The sequence below is a fragment of the Gopherus flavomarginatus genome, chromosome 2 (genome assembly GCF_025201925.1).
Source record: "Gopherus flavomarginatus isolate rGopFla2 chromosome 2, rGopFla2.mat.asm, whole genome shotgun sequence".
NCBI classification, from domain to species: Eukaryota; Metazoa; Chordata; order Testudines; family Testudinidae; genus Gopherus; species Gopherus flavomarginatus.
Window position 1 is genome coordinate 29,722,357 of NC_066618.1, and position 17,500 is coordinate 29,739,856.

At 37.5% G+C, this 17,500-nt stretch overlaps 1 protein-coding gene across 9 annotated transcripts in view; it reads left to right on the plus strand.

Annotated features, from left to right (window-relative positions):
- Nucleotides 1-16,294, plus strand: part of PARD3 (par-3 family cell polarity regulator) — a 658,805-nt gene extending 642,511 nt beyond the window's left edge. For all 9 annotated transcript variants that reach the window (XM_050939008.1, XM_050939012.1, XM_050939010.1 and 6 more), the window contains 2 exons: nucleotides 9,143-9,270; nucleotides 14,153-16,294. In XM_050939008.1, the coding sequence (XP_050794965.1) occupies nucleotides 9,143-9,270; nucleotides 14,153-14,546 (522 nt within the window). In that variant the 3' untranslated portion in view covers nucleotides 14,547-16,294. The remainder of the gene's footprint in view (nucleotides 1-9,142; nucleotides 9,271-14,152) is intronic.
- The last annotated feature ends 1,206 nt before the right edge of the window (nucleotides 16,295-17,500 follow it).

Genomic DNA, 17,500 nt, shown 5'->3' on the forward strand with positions numbered 1-17,500 from the left:
TATTAATTTTAATTCTGAAGCTTATTATTACTTTTGTCGGAGCTGCTCTGTTGTTAAAGCTGTAACTAGCTGCATGATTTTTATTATATCTGTACTTTTAAAAAAAATTGGTCCTGAGTAACTTGGAATTATTTTTTCCTTTCATGTACTTCAGCCTTCTAAGATCACAGTGCTTGGAAAGGATAAAACAGTGATCTCATCCATTTCTGTAGTTTACAATCATTTTAGTGTTCAAGAACCATAAACTCCTCTCTTAAGCAGTGTGTATATCTTCAACATATTAGTCTAAGATTATGGAGTTTGTAAGGGCACCCTCTCAAAATGCATCCAGATGTGTTATTAAATACCAGTGACTTCAGAAATGTGCAAGTAGTTTACTATACATATAGAGGAGGATACTTAGATGCATTTGTCAAAATCCTTTTCAGTCTTCGTGTCTGTAAGCTGTTGGCTCTAAACTATAGCAGTGAAAAGTGCACCTGTGTGAGGACCATTGTTAAAAAAAAAAATGTTTTTGCCTGAGAGAGCTGTTTTGTGACACAAATGGGGCTTCCATGGACAAAAGGCTTTAAATCCAGAAAAGTGCCTTAGCCATATGATTGACGTAAACTTTGCCCTGATTTGGATAGAAAGAGTAAAAAAGCAGTTTTGTCATCTGCAGAGTCATGTGCACTATAAAGTGATAAGTAGTTTGCATTTTTCATTAACATGATGATGGCAGACTGGAGTATAGAGAGCAAAGTGATGATATGATATGGGACTGCTGGTTACTTTAAAATAGTAAATGAAAATGTGTTTTGGAGTGTGTGCAATGTGTACTGATAGAACTCCTGTGGCTATTAAGATATTCAAAGGGCTTGATGGCTAGTATGACAGGCCTTGTCTGCACTAAAGGAAAAAGTCAGTCTAAGCTATGCAATTTGAGTTACGTGAATAGCATAACTCAAATCAACGTAGCTTAGATCTACTTACGTCGGGGTCCGTACTATGCAACGTCGATGAGAGACACTGTCCCGTCGACTCTCCTTACACTTCTCGATCAGGTGGAGAACAGGAGTCGATGGGAGAGTGAGCACCGGAGCGTCGATCTTCCATTAAGTGTAGACAAGCCCTTAGAGAGACTATCATGTCTATGTCATCTATTCCAATTTGCCCTGGGTTGATAGTAACGAAAGATACTACAATTCAGTTATCTATGTCAAATGAGTTTAATCTCAGCCAGAGCTTAGTGGGAAAGTGTCCTTATTACCAAAAGCTGCATCAAATTGGCACAGAATTATACCCTTGGCAAAGAGTCTGGTGACTGCCTGGGCATGGAGTCTGAACTATCCCTTTCATTGAAGGGTCCCATCAGATCATATTTACTGCTTTGTAGCTGGGAAGTGCCCAGCCTGTACCTGAGGAGATACATTAAAATAGCAAGGTGCAATTATAAAAATTTGCTCAAAGTCATTTGAATGATGTATTGATTTTTTCAACCACTCTCACTTCGTTAACAATGATTAACCTTTTTTTTTTTTTTTTTGCATTCAGAGTCCACTAAAGTCCAAAGTAATTTTTCTGTCAGCTCATAGTTTTGCTGAAGGGATTTGAAACAGTTAAATTTCTAATGACCTGCTTTATTTTTTTTTGTCCCTAACCATTTATTTGTGTTTGAGACAGAGAATGAGAGAGAAAGAGAATTACCAGGAGATTCACAATTGCATTAAGTGCACAATATATATGTAACAGTACACAGCTGAAGTGGAAAAGTAACACGGGGATATGAACAAGCCATTGTTATCCTATTGGCAAGAAATCAAGCCAGTATTTGGTGTAATAAAGGTGTAATTTATATTTGTAAATAAATAGCAGTGGACATGCAGAGGGATCAGTCTACATTCGGAGTCTGCTGTGGCATCATTCTATATCAGTTAAAATTTAAGATGTTTGGTGGTGCTAGGTCATATTTTCTCTCAAAAGTCATTTTGTATTGATATTTCAGTTCAGTGCCAACGTCATGTGACTGGGGTTATTTTTGTTCTTTTCCATGTTGTGGGTATTAGGTCTGCTGAGACTCATCTTTCTTTGAACCAATGCTGGGGTTATGGGATTTGGGCTATAATTTCTTCTATATCTTGTATTTAATGTATTTTTGTCTAGTCACATCTTAATTAACTGATCCCCACCTTCAATAACAAAAACACAGCAGTTAAGTATTATAGCCTTAAATGTCAGGGGATTGAACCACCCAATTAAAAGAAAAAAGGATGTTGAATCAATTGAAAATAGTGCACTGCTTCCCAGCCCTGCTCCAAGAAACACACCTACCACCTAAAAATCATTAAAAACTCCTTTTCACACAAAAACTGATGCTAAAAAAGGAGCATTGCATTTTCCATTCACAAAAACATTCCCTTCCAGTTACTCATCTAATTGGATTATTCAGTCAGCAGAATATTGGTATCATGAGAGATTGCAGTTAGAATTTAGTCCTAAATATTTATGCACCAAATAAAGATCCTTTATTTTTTAAAGCAACAGTTAATTTAGCCAAAAGTAAATATGTCACCACTGTTCTGGGTATGGGATTTTAATTGGACACTGAATTTTGAAAAAGACAAATCGCCGCATAGTTCCATATGGTAAATGCTGAAAAACATTTAACAACCTAACGAAGTGTAGATTGGTATAACAGATCTTTGGAAGTTCTCCCTACAAAATCAGGGACTCTCTTCTCTGTTGCTTTATTCCAACACAGGCCTTTTCCCTGTTTCTAAAGCAGACATAGTGGGAACCTTATCCTTTCTGTCACTTTTTGCTATCCTCTTATCCCTGCAAGCAATTCTTACACCTTATACGAAATCATAGGGACTTAATAGCTCATTCCTAGAAGATAAGACCTAGAATAATTTGAACAACTTACCCAACCATGCAGAACAAGAAAGGCCAGGTTTTTAGGAGTATCTGCAGTTGCAACTGCACCTTAACACTACTTCTGACTGGGAAAACACGACAGTCAATGTTGAAGCAAAGACTTGGAAGAGAAACAGGAAGTACTAATGGACAGGTTACTGTAAATTATGCAGAAATAGGTTCATCACTTAAAGGAGAATGAGAATTTAAATATTCAGAGTTTTAAAACTGATCTTAAAATTGGCTTATGATATAAAATCTTGTGTAAGAATTTTTATCCCAAGATGTAAGAGCCCTGATCAAAATGTAAAAGAACTAACAACTATATATATATTAAAAGCCAAACAATGTTTTTTCTTTCCCCAAAATCCAAAGATAGAACCATAGCCATGTAGGTGGTCCTGCCCACAGACTCCTTCCCTTCATTCTGTCTGTAATTCTCTGTGTCAGCCGTTAAGGGAATTAATACAATATCATACCTTCCTTGTAAAGATTTAGGTTCCATCTTAAAAATCTTATATTTGAAAAGTATTTATTTCTAGTTCAAATTACACTAAATTATGCAATTCTAATTTATCCCACATGAAATGAAGGTGGCAGATTTTAAAAAAATGCAGTTATTGCATTTTGTATTTCAATATATTTATAGGTTATAGAATGGAAGTCATACGAATAGAAAGGATAGAACTTCATATTTCTGAAAGTACGGTGGTTGGTTTCTGCCATAGTGACTATTATTTTTCCATCTGTGGTGATACATAAAATCGGAATCTTAATCCCACACCACTCTAATGCTTTTCAGTTTTCTGTGTGTACTCCATAGAGAAAGTATACAAAGAGATGGAATTTTCTTATTACATGGTGTTTGAATAAAACCCCTGCTGGCAATTATTTACAGGGAATATTGCTATATCTTCTGTTCCCTGTAGCAATGTAAACAAAAAGATGGAGGTAAAAATACTCCTCAAGGACATCTCTAGATCCATAGAATGTTTGATATCGTACATTTTGATACTCAGTTAATTGATTACATTTCATTTGTGTCGAGCATATCTTTACATAAAGCGGGCAAGGTCATGCAATCTTATCTATTTCTAACTCTACTGAACATAGGTACATCAAAAGTTTTTAGTGCCTTAAGTCTACAAACTGGCCGTGAGCTTGCTGCAACTTTGGGGTTAAACTGTGAAGCCTGTTCTAGAAAAGTTAAGCAAATTTATTCAATGAATGGCGACTTTTTTAATTGAGAAAATAATAAAGAACATTTAGCTCTATTAGTTTTTAGATAGGTGCAAGGAAATTCTGCAAGTTTTAACTCAAAGGTTTTCTGAATTCTTTCACCCTGGACAGTAGATGGTACTATGAGTTCCATCTCCTAAACTAGTGGATTTCCCAAAATCTTCAGAGGCCTTGGATCCAGGATTCCCCTCATATGTTGTCTCTCTCTCTCTCTCTCTCTCTCTCTCTCTCATATGCATGCATGCACATACACAAACTTTCCCTCTCTAGTTCTGTGATAGTTCATCTCCTACAGGAACCACACAATCATGATATCTACTGCTGCCCTAAAGGGTGTGGATTCCAACCTGCAGAGAGGGAAACTAAATAAGTCTGCATTAACTTACCCACAAAAGACCCACAGGTTTGGTGATGGGATAGTTCCATGGATAGTATTCTGAACTCCATGGACAGACTTCTGCAATAAAGAGGAGAATGCTGCTGAGGGGCAGTATGCCTGCCTTCTACACTCTCCCCAGGCTGGGGTTCACTAGAACCTCCCTCCCGCTGTTGGTGGTAGTGAAGGATACAATATGGCCCAGATGATTAATGATGTCAATGCATTCCATGAAAAATAATATCTTAGTTTTACTAGTTTAATACCATAAGTGAAGTTATAGAAATGTGTAACTTCCCCAAGCCAGGTATTAAATTAATGTCTGTTTAAGAATAGAGCTCTTTAATTTCATACACATTACACCTTAATGTTGAGTTTTCATTTTACAAGATGAGTATCTTGTATTTGGTTTAATGATGCTGAGTGGGATAACTATTATTATCATTTAAATGTATTGTTGAAGACTTGAACATACATTTATTTGTATAATTCAGCCTTGGTTGTTGTTGCAGCCTTGACTACTTTTTGGTTTAAAAGGTCAATGCTTGTCATACATCTCATCACAAACAAGGACAGAGTTCTTTGCAGTTTGCACTAAGAGCTGTTGCTAGGTTTATTTGATGGCTTCAAAGAATTATTATAATTATACTTTTCTTTGCAGTACCCTGTTTGTACAGGTGTTAATATGTTTTTGTGCTGTGTTCCAAGTGCATGGTTTGTGTTGCAAGACATAACATTTTTTCACCATGGAGGTTTTCCTTTATTCTTGGTGTGTATTTTTGTAGTAACATAAATTATGTGCATATGTGTTATGTTTTTGGGGCTGAAATTAAACTAACAAATCCTAACATACAGATTTCCTTTAGAAGATACATTTTACCTGTAAACTAAATTTTAGTATTGTGGCAACACTTTTAAATATGTTTTTCTCAATTAATCATTTACAAAGAGAAGACTTTATGTGTAGATTTGAAGTTATCTTATCAAGTTAAGTAAAAGGAGCAAATTTGGTAGATCTTTGTTGTGACATCACATCAATGATATATAAGGCTTTCATTAACCATTTCTTTTCATACTTTGGATGCCTAAATTCAGACCTGAATCCATTCTATAACCAACATTTACAAATGGACAGATCTAAAGGCAATCGCTGAGGGTATGTCGACATTTCAATTAGACACCCACAGCTGTCCCCTGCCAACAAACTTGGGCTCACAGGGCCCAAGTTAAGGGGCAGTTTAATTGGAATGTAGACATTTGGGCTTGGACTGCAACCTAAGCTGTGGGATCCTCCCACTTTGCAGGATCTTAGAGCCCAGGCCGAGCATGTACACTGCCTGAGCCCTGGAGCCTGGCCAACTGCAGGACTTTAATTACCATGTAGACATACCATTAGGCAAATAAATAACTGGCCTGCTTCTCAGATGCATTGAGCAAAATTGACTCCATATGACTTTAATAGGAGTTGCAAGTGCTTGTCTCTTCTAAAAGTCAGGTAAGTTGATTTAGGTGCCTTCCTTAAGACACCTCAGCTTGAAAATGTTGACCATAGAGTGCAATTTTCAACCTTGGGTGACTATGAATCCATGCATAGACCACTCAGAAACTGTTCATGGGCCTGATCCTTTAATACCCCACATACCTTCACCCATACAAAGACACACTTTAGAGTCTTAAACTGGTATTAAGGTGTCTAATGCAGATTTAAGTGCCTAACTTTAAACACCCACTTTTGACAGCTGGTACCATAACCTATGAACATTTCTAAAGTATCTATCATTTTAGTAATGTTTCCATGGTTACTTTGTTTATATTAATATGTGTTTGTGCGCGCATGCACATGTATAACTGTATACACCAAACAGTTTTACCAACCCCATTCATTCAAAAATAATGAATCGGGTCCCCAGAAATCATGAGATTGGCTTAAAATCATGATTTTTTTAAAAATAAACATGAGTAATAAATATGCGGGGAAAAGGTTATTTGCCTTCTGGTTATTGAATGTTTATGATACTACTGCATTTCAATTTCAAGCTTTTCTCTTTAATCATCTTGTAACCAGAATGGCTAGACTCTTACTCTTTTTTATTAAATGAACGTTGAAATTCTCATATAATCATTTGCCTCCATAATATGGGGCATTAAGTAAAATGCAGAATATCACAAGATTGACACTAAAGTCAGGAGAATTGGCAAAATTGCACGGTAGAAGAAGTGAAATGCTCTTCTCTTCTTTTATGTCTGTCAAGTGTTGTAAGAAAATTTGTCTGTGTGAATTATTATATATGTATATTCAGTAGAGTTTGTTTATCTCAGTGAGTTTCCTGTTTATGACACTGTGAGTTTATTGCCATACATTTTTTAAGGGTTTTTTGGTTATAAATATTTGTATTGAGGCTTTTCGAGAGTAAATCTATCCCTAAAGTAGGCACCATTATTGTATCATGGGCTCTCTTTCATAAGCTTTCCTGTACCAGTCATTTCCGTTTTATACTTTCAAACTGATTCTTGTACACTATAATCTTCTACTAACAAGTAAAACAGTTGTTCTCCAAATTTTATGTCAGATTTTGAGCTGCTGCTGATGTTCCATCTGATGCTTATCATTGTTCAAAACTGAGGTTCTAACAACTGTAGACCTGTCTCACGTTTTATGTTTTACTGGCTACTTTCAAGTACCTGAATTTATATTAAAACAACGGAGCAGCTTAAGTCAGGAATTACAACTCTCTGTTTTAACATTTGCCTTCAAAATGTGAGGAGCTTTTGAAAAACCTTTTATCTTTCAGATGTGTCAGCCACTACTGCGTATGTCTGTTGCAAAAATTATAATGGCAGAAAACAAAAGAGATAGAGGAAAAGCAAGAAGTGGCTGAGCATAACTCATGCACCAACACAGCTAATAATTTTTTAGAGAAAAGCTAAAAAAATGGTTTTTTTTAATAAATAGTTCTCACCATCGCCTACACACAATGTTGTTTGCTCTATTGGCAACATATGGAAGAATCTGAAATATGTTCATAGTGGAGTCTTGTAATGCTCCGTACTATCAAAACAATAGCCCGTTTTCACCTTAACTCAATGTAATGCTTAATAATTTCAATGCCATAATTAGATCCCGGCTGTAGTGATATTTGACATCCTTGCCATGAGGTATAGATTGCCCTAGTCTCTCCACAAGATTTACTAGCATTTTCTGTGGAAGGATTCTATCCACTTGATGAATGGACCATATCCAAGCAGAGAGAAGTGGTATTTTGAATGGTACATTGTAGATAAGTTCAGTGTGTGTACTTATTTCATAAGGAAGATAGAGACTTCAAGTTATGCTGCTAAAGAACAGGGTATATCTACACAGGCATAAAAAACTCACGACTGGCCCAGGTCAAATGATTTGGGCTCTGGGACTGAAAAACTGCTGTGTAGATGTTCAGGCTTAAACTGGAGCCTGAGCTCTGGGATCCTGCAAGCCCAAGTCAGCTGACCCAGGCCAGTGGTGGCTGTGCTGCGGAGCTTTTATCCCCGTGTAGATGTCCCTTAAGAATCAGCGTTTCAGAGGTGCTTAGCATCTGCTGCTCTTATAAGGGCATAGTGCCTCTGAAAATCTGTCTTTAAATAAATAATCCATCTTTCTTTATTTTACAGTCTCTACTTGCAGACACCACCACTTCCAGTTAAGGATTGTGGATTAGAGTGGTCCAACAGGGAACTTCCTATACTTGGTATTACTGTTATTAGAACTACCAGTTGAAGGCACTCAAAAGACTACAGGCTGAATTCTCTCTGTACAGGCACAGTGGAAGGGAATTTGTGACTGTGACTCCCTGATTCTGCTTTGCCTGGCCCCAGAGCAATTTAAAGCTGCAGCAGGCAAGCAGATAGTTAGGTGTGACAGAATCTCACTCTTCCACGATTCCTGCCCTTCACTCCCGTTCCCTTACCTGCCCTCCCCATCCCTGACACAATTCCCCCACCTTTGTGCAGGACAGTGCATCCCAGTAGGGGAGGCAGCAAGTAGTGGAGCAGGCGCAAGAGGCGACTGTAACCTCTTTCACACCAGAAAGCAATTCGCCCTGTGCACAGGGACTCTTCAGACAATGTGCATTCACTTTGCTCTGTCTGTAGCTGACTGGAGAATCCAGCCCTACATGTGCACATGACTGCATTACATAGTAAGAAGCAGGGTTTGCTCTCATTTGAGCTAGTTAATAGTGTGCAAAGGTTAAGACCAGACTGTGATATCCTTACTGATGTGGGGTCAGATCCTCAGCTGGTATAAATAGCCATAGCGTCAGAGACAGGATATTGATTTACACCAGCTGAGGATCTGGTCCACTGATTTCACATGGAGTTAGGTATTCCTTCATATAAGAGCGAATCACAGTTTGACCTCTAGTATTTATCAGATAACTTTTCAAAAATAGAGGGTTCGATTAAAATATAGCCTATAACAGATGACATTGTGTTAAAGGTCAGAATTTAATGCAGTTATGGAAAGACCAATTTGAATATTTGAATTTGAATATTTTAAAGTACATGTGTGGATATATAACAGTAATTTAATTAATTGCTCCTATCTAGATATTTTTGTGCTTTGCTTAATTTTTTTTTTAACTTTTCATATCCTAGCAAAACTCCAAGACATACTCACAGAGTGGCAGACACTCTGTATCTGTAGAAGTTCAGATGCAGCGGCAACGACAAGAAGAAAGAGAGAGTTTCCAACAAGCTCAGCGCCAGTATAGTTCATTACCCAGGTATAGTAACTGTCTAAAACTATTTGGTATATGTGAGCCTGGAGTTAATTTCATTTGTGGAAGGAAAATGCTGTGTTTAGTGCATGCACTTTGTTTAACAGAAATATAAGGAGTAATGCAAGGATTGCCAATTTTCTAACTGCACAAAACCAAACCCCCTTGCCCTGCCCCTGCCCCTGCCCTGCTCCTTCTCCAAGGCCTCACTCCTGCTCACTCCATCCCCTCTCCCCCACCCTCACTTTCACCAGGCTGGGGCAGAGGGTTGGGGTGTGGGAGGGGATGAGGGTTCTGACTGGGGGTTCTGGGGTGAGGCCACAAATGAAGGGTTCAGGGTGTGGGAGGGGGATCTGGGCTGGGGTTGAGGGGTTCGGAGTATGGGAGTGGACTCAGGGCTGGGCCAGGAGGGTGGGGTGCAGGAGGAGGTATAGGCTCCAGCTGAGGATGTGGGCTCTGGGGTGGAGCCGGAGATGAGGAGTTTGGGGTGCAGGTGGGGGTTTTGACCTGAGGCAGGGGATTGGGGTGCAGAAGGGGATTCAGAGAGCAGACTCCTGCTGGGCTGCGCTTACCTCAAGCAGCTCCTGGAAGTGGTTGACAAGTCCGGCTCCTAAACAGTAGGGAGGCCAAGGGGATCTGTGTGCTGCCCAAGCCAATGAGAGCTGCAGAGTCAGCACTGAGAGCCCCCGTGGCCACCCCTGCACCTAGGAGCCAGACATGCCAGCCACTTCTGGGAGGCAGGGAGCCTGTGTTAGTCTCGCTGCACCACCCACTGGACTTTTAGCGGCTGACCGGAGTATTTTTGACTGGATGTTCTGGTTGAAAACCGGATACCTGGCAACCCTAAGTAATACTTGCAATGAGGAAGAGACATCTTATTCCATAAGTGGTAGCATATAGTGGCTGTTTATTTCTTAGGATTACTTCAAAGTTGACTACAGTGGGAGCTGAGGGTACTCAGCACCTTGTAGAATCAGCACTTTAAAGCATGGATCCTTGTGGGACACTATCTAGTATCACTTTCCATCTCTAGAAAAGAATTTCTTGAGTATGAAATAGAGGGGTGTTTGCACCCTTTTTGTATGTCATATTTTTTGTGTTGCTTAAATTCTTACCAAACAAAAAATCAGTCTTGTGATATTGCTATACAGACATAAACCAAGAAATCAAACAAAAGAACATGGAGACAACCATGAAACACTATGCAAAATTGAGCCACGTCCAAGTTTCTGGCGTATGGGTTTCTTCAAACTTATTGGATCATTAACATTGGAATGCTGACAATTAATATCCTTTAGTCTAAACAAATCTGTACTTTTAAAAAGTTCACAGGCCAAGGAACTGCTTAGAGTTAATTTTTAAAAAAAGCCAAATATGAAGTAAAATGAATGGTCAGAATTTTACCCAGTTTGTAGTGTAGGTTACATAAGAATGGCTACACTTGAACACTGTACGGTGAATGTAGATAGTTTTTAGAATTCTCAAACATTAATTGGGGAAATCTGTGACAGGAACTGAGGTAGAATTGAGCTTCCTTTTGTTAGGGTACTTTAAGCTTGAAAACTTCCTTGATTTGGGCGTGCCTTACATATTATGATGTTGCCCTTGCTTTGCTCTCTATATATAGATTTTTGTGGAGCAGGTAATGGTTATATATACATCTCAACACCAGGAATTGCTGAAGCCTTGCAAAAGAGGCGGTTTCACTATTTTATTATGCAGCAGCCGTAAACATTTCATAGTTAAAGGGGACGTTAGCTTAATAATTAAGTCCCTGATTTTGAACCCAAACCATATCTCTTGAGTTTTCATATGCCACAGTTCATCTTAGAGTAGAATTTTTCTGAGACGTTTGGAAGAAAATGAAAAAAGGAGATTAAAAGTTATGGTGTTCTGGTTTTTATGGGTTTTTTAAGGAAACTTTTCAAAATGGCAACTATATTATTGCTTTCCCCCTGTACCTCTTGCTATCTGTAGAGTGGATTACATCTCAACCTCAAATGAGTTTTTCTGAGGAGAAGTACAGTAGAACCTCAGAGTTACAAACACCTCAGGAATGGAGATTGTTCGTAACTCTGAAATGTTTGTAACTGAACAAAACATTATAGTTCTTTCAAAATTTTACAACTTAACATTCACTTAATACAGCTTTGAAACTTTACTATGCAGAAGAAAAATTCTGCTTTCCCTTAATTTTTGTAGGAGTTTAAGTTTAACACAATACTATATTTGCTTTTTTTTTATCTCTGCTGCTAATGATTGTGTACTTGAGGTGTGGGTTGACTGGTCAGTTCGTAACTCTGGTGTTCTTAACTCTGAGGTTGTGCGGTATGTTTTCGGCATTTTAGTGTGTCTTTCAGAGAATGAGGTAATTAAAAAAGGTAAATAAATATAAAAGAGTTCTGATTGTGTGTAATACCCCAAACTAACTTTGGCACAGAGTGGCTTAATTAGGGGATCATGACAGTGTGGGTATGAAGAGATGGCACAGGAAGGCTCGCTATCTAGCCTTGTTATACTAGGATTTTTCAGACTTTATAATTCTCAAAGGGTGCCGCTCCACCAGCGGACTGTCGTGATATAAATAAGGCTCAGACAGGTTCAGGAGTTAGATGACATGGAGGTAAAAACACCAAACCCTGTATAAATAACAATATTAAGAGCTTGTTTGAACAAACTGGAGTCCATTTCAGGCTCATTAGCTCTGTTAAGGCATAGATCACCTAGGAAAATGTGAATCCTGCATTTTGAACCTGTGTTTTGGGTTTTGTTGTCACTGTAGTGTCGAAAAGCCGGAGAACGACTGTAATGCAAAGTTCCAAATGCAGAAATTCATATTTTTAAAGATAAATTTCATTGACCACAAATTTGGAAAATAACCATAGGAAACAGAGAAGTTTATGGGTAAGAGTGTAAGAGAGATGTACTGAATCTATTGATTAGTGTGAAAAATTACAAGTAAATGAGTAAGAATGCTTATTAATATGCAGTTGATGAGTGTTTAATTACGGGGTTCATATCATCCTTCACATGGTTACAAACACCAAGTGTTTATTCTCAGCTCAAGGTAAAGAGAATTGTTAGAGAATGGTGCTGCTGAAGTTCGGAGGTTCAAAAAGTTATCAGTAATAAAACAATAAAATGGGATATTAGCTTTTCGGTCATCAGAGATTTTTAGCTAACCTAGGAAGAAATCTCACTATCACTAATATCATTTGGATCTCAAATTCGTTGATAGAGTTACAGTTTTATGATTAACACCGATGCACTGGTTTTAGTCTTTTATTCTGGTTACTTTCCATCTTGCGTAACTTCAAGCAGCCTAATTTTTTATCTTTTAAGTTCAAATGCTAAGTACTTTAGGCAAATAAAAAACTCTTCAATCATATTTCTTAAATCTTTCCAAAAAGACAACACAAATGGTCCAGCTAATTTTTAACTAGTACCAGAAAACAGTAATTAAATGGAGTCTATTCAATTAGTCATTACCATTTCCCATCTGAAACAGTTCTAAGTAATGTTTAACTCAAGCTAATCTTTCATATTGAAAAGTTATCTTGCCATATTTCAGAAACTTTGGAAGTTTTGTACCCTAAGGGTCATGCAGTTTGCGAGTGTGCAAGTAAGCAATAGAGCCATGGCCCAGAGACCTTTTTTTGTAAAGAAAGGCATGCGAACATCAACAACAATAATAATAGATTTATATGGAATAGTAAACGTTTTCATCCAGTGATCCCAAAGTACATTACAAATGGGAATAAGCATAGTCATCTCCAAGTTACGCATGTGGAAAGGGAAGCACAGAGAGGTTAAGTTTCTTGCCACGTTAAGTCTGTGGTGGGAAGACTCCCCTCGTCTCCGTCTTCCAGCTGCATATTCAATCCACTAAGCCAAAACTGAGCCTTGTTTTTATTCTATGTGCTGACATGAAAAACTGAGTTATATATACAGCAGTTAAATGGCATTCTTATAGATTAATGCAGCAATATATTTTGTTTTACTGCTTGATTCTCTTACACTAATTTTAATCTCCAAGTGGGTATCTCTCTTATTCCAGCACAAAATTGTTTTACTTTATCATACCCAATCTTATTTTAAATTCATAAAAGCATCTAGTGGCTTGATAGTAAATTAAAGATATTTCAAAACAATAATGTTTCCTTGAAATAACGTGGTGATTTATTGCAAAAAAGCAATAAGAATTTGTAATTCCTATATGCATTTGATTTATTTATCTACCCTGTGGAGTCAGAAAATGAGCAAAATAGGTTATCCCTGCCATTCCTTTCATGAAAGATATAGCATGCTGGGAAACAGTTCTGATAATACAAAACTCCCTAACTCTGGATTCTGGAGGGAAAAAACCTCATTGCTACTGTGCATCAATGAAGAGTTTTGTCAGCAGACTTGTACACCTTTAAAGTAGATATTTAAAAGGATCAACCTGTTGCCTTTTTAATCAAGTAGGAGTCTAGATTTTTTTCATAACTGAGTTATCATTCATTACATGTGCTTGCTGTTATCTGGTTTCTCTGGCATTGTGGTGATTTTTTTTTAGACTGTTTTATTGGTTTACCGTTCAATTATAACATTTTAAAGATTCTAATTATGATTGTTGTACTGGCTGCCAAATTCCATTCCCCTGCTGCAGTGCTTTGGAAATATATCTAAAATGCAAAAGAGACAACGTGGCCACTTTAGGGGGAAAGAGAAGAACACTTATCAAGACGTCTACTAGCTGCAAGGCTGACATCAGCTGAGAGTCCCATCTGGGGGGAAAATCTACTTTATGAAGAAGTTGGATCCCCATTCTTCAAATGATTATTGTTTAAACATTAAGAGGGTCCTGCAGATTTCTTTAAAAACATTTTTCCGTTCTTATTTTCAGGCAGAGCAGAAAAAATGCAAGTTCCGTATCTCAAGATTCCTGGGAACAGAGCTACTCTCCTGGTGAAGGGTTCCAGACTGCAAAGGAAAACCCCAGGTATTCCAGCTACCAAGGATCAAGAAATGGCTACATGGGAGGACATGGCTTCAATGCCAGGGTAATGCTGGAAACACAGGAACTGCTCCGTCAAGAACAGAGACGGAAAGAGCAACAACTGAAAAAAAAGACATCTTCTGAAGGGCCTAACAACTATGACTCATATAAGAAAATTCAGGACCCTAATTATGTCCCTCCAAAAGGTCCTTTCAGGCAAGATGTACCACCTTCACCGTCTCAGGTAGCCAGGCTGAACAGATTACAAACTCCAGAAAAGGGAAGGCCATTTTATTCTTGAGTTGAAGAAAAAGATGATCAACATATCATGCAATAAGGAACATTTTCATATAAAGACTTGTATTTCAAAAACTGTTTAAACTGATGGTACTATGGAATATATCTGTTGTCTGTTTCAGTGCCTTTAGCAATATGGGCAAAGAATTGATAGACCTTATGTCTTTGCCATTCTGTCCCAAGTGTTATATTCATGGAAGGATTTTCCACCATTTGACAATCATACTATAGGTAAGCAGCGTGTTGGTTAACAAGTGTCCTGGCCCAGTCCAGTAGCTGTCAATGGCTTATTATTAGGATTTACTCTAACGTGTTCTACTTTGCAGTGAGTTATTGCACGAACATACAGCATTGTGGCATAAATTAAAGAATCTGAAATTGAAGAAGGCATTGACACATCTTTATTATTTCTCTCGGGGTGGGGGCTGAGTTACACATCACTCTTGAGTGGATAGGGCTTAAGTTCACTCAAGATCAAAGTTCTAAGACGTTTTACGGTGGAGTCATTTACAGTCTGTTGATCAATATTTAATTGTCTATATGCTAAAAAACTGCTTTTCTCCTCTTATGCGCACATTCTCTTTCTCTGAGCTCATATCAAAAGTCTTTATCCTGATTCATATGCAAAATAATTTTACTGCTTTCAGTTATCCTGGGAATCCTTTTACAATGTCTTATATCTTAACATGTAGTACTTTACCAGTGAAATAACTAAAGAGAGAGTATTGTATTTATAAATAAAATCTCAGTCCAGACTATGACAGATATATTTGTTCTTTCATGAAATATGAGGAATTGTGGAAAAACATAAGGCTAAGATTGTGGTTTGTTTTCCTTAAAAATGTATGAAGTCATGTGAAAATTGTACCCAAGAAAAGAATTAGGAAGAATTACCCCACAATCATCCTATATATGATTATAATTCACTTGTCTTTATTGTGGCATGGTTGGGAGGAGGGCATAGAGCAAGACAAAATAAAATCAGACCCTTCTTTTTGGATCAGAAAGCTAAAAAAACAAAAGAACTTAAAAAAACCCAAAAAACAAACAACCCCATCCCCAAACTCTTCTTTCTGTAATTTGTAAGGTTTTGTGGGTGATCACCTTGTGATTCTACATACTGTACCTTTGCATTGTACTACCACGTTAAAAAGAAACTCTAAAATGTATGAATAAGAGATAAATGGAGAAAATCTGTTACACGTCATCCTGAAAACATGTTAGTATCCAAAAATAACTGAAATAAGATTGCTCTGGCAGTGATATTTCAATGTGCATATGGGATATGAGAATTTCTTTTGCAGCAGCTGTTTTTATGTTTGTTGGTCTGAACTTCATGTATGGTAAAAATATAGCTGGGTTGCTAAAGTGCCTGCAAATCCTCATGTGAAAAGGCTTGAGATTAAGTCTCAACATATCATGCTTAAAAAAAAGAAAGAAAGAAAAAAGAAAAATCTTATACTGTGTGATTTAAAATATGACTTTTTTTTTTTTACTGGCACATTTTATTTTTGCATCAACCAGTTTTTGGAATATATGTGAAATTTCAGCACATGTATCTGTCTTTATGCCTGTTTGTTAATGTTTTTTGTTGTTAATAATGTACTCCAGCGTTTAAAAATTGTTACTAATGTAAGCACAGTGACATTGGATGACAATGGCTCTTTTGCGCAGAGTTTACAAAACTGCGTAAAACAGCTTTCCCTGTACATATGAAATTTAGAATAAAAGGCTGTTTCCATTCTGGTCTTAGCATTGCCTGTTCTATTCCTTAGTATTGCCTATGGAACCTTATGAAAACTGCAGCAGTAATTACCTTTAAAAATATTTAACAGATGCTATTTCATTATATTCCTAATGGTTTGTGTCTGTCTGTCTGTGAGTGCTTATAAATATAGACAAAAAAGAAAATAATTATAACCCATCTGAGCACCTAAAGACCCTCTCAGAAAAAAATGCACTGAAATCTCTAAAGATATTTTTAGAGCAGACCTGTGACATTGAAATGCTACTTTCTTAAGACCAAATTCTGTCGCCGTCCTCAAAGGCCGTTTCTCTCTACACATCTCCATTGGAGGTAGAGACATGATGGGCAAAGCTGTAGCCAGTGGATCCATGATTTACATAGATCCATTGGCCCAAATCCCTTGCTAAGCCAGAGTGCAGGGGTATTTACAGAATGTCTCCACTAGTGCTCCATAGTCAAAATACATCAGATTCTGTCCCCAGCAAGCTAGCATGAAGAACCCCTCTTCAAAGACTGTTTGCTCAGGCTTTGCTCAGGATTAAGCTTTTGGGCCTTAAAGAAAGATGTCAACGCTGGGCAAAACTTGAAAAGAGAAGACTTATAGATAAAGCATTGTTACTGTGCCAATGAAACTCCATTAGTATTGAGGCTGGGTCTGCTTTTGTCCCTCTTCACACAGCTTCTCCTGTTCTTGGATCCTCCAGTAACGTCAGTCATAATCCTATATATACATGACATCTGTTTGTTGCCAGGATAGTAATATTGTCAAATCATACATTGTGACTTTATTGTAGGCTCTCCTGGGGAAGATAAAGATTGGACTGCAAGGTGCACAGGAGTTTTTGATGCATAAATACATTCTTAGGCTTGATTTTGAAAAGTAGTCTACATTTTTGTGGCATGCAATTGAGAGTAGCCAAATAATTGCACTCACAGTTTTGCAAGCCCAACTACCATCTAGGTTCTCACCTCCTGACTGTATCCACAAATCAGCTAGTTTTCTTGTTGCTATGATAGCATTCATACACACAAATAACTGTGGGCAGTAAATTGTACCAATAAAAATAGAAAGAAGTTTGGAGTCCTTTTTCAAAATTAGGCCCTTGATAAACAGTTATAAGAAAAAGGAACATGCATGGAAAAGTATGAAAAGCCAGATGAAAGATGTTTTAAGAGCAAATATGGTGTATGTTAAAGTTTACCCTTGCATG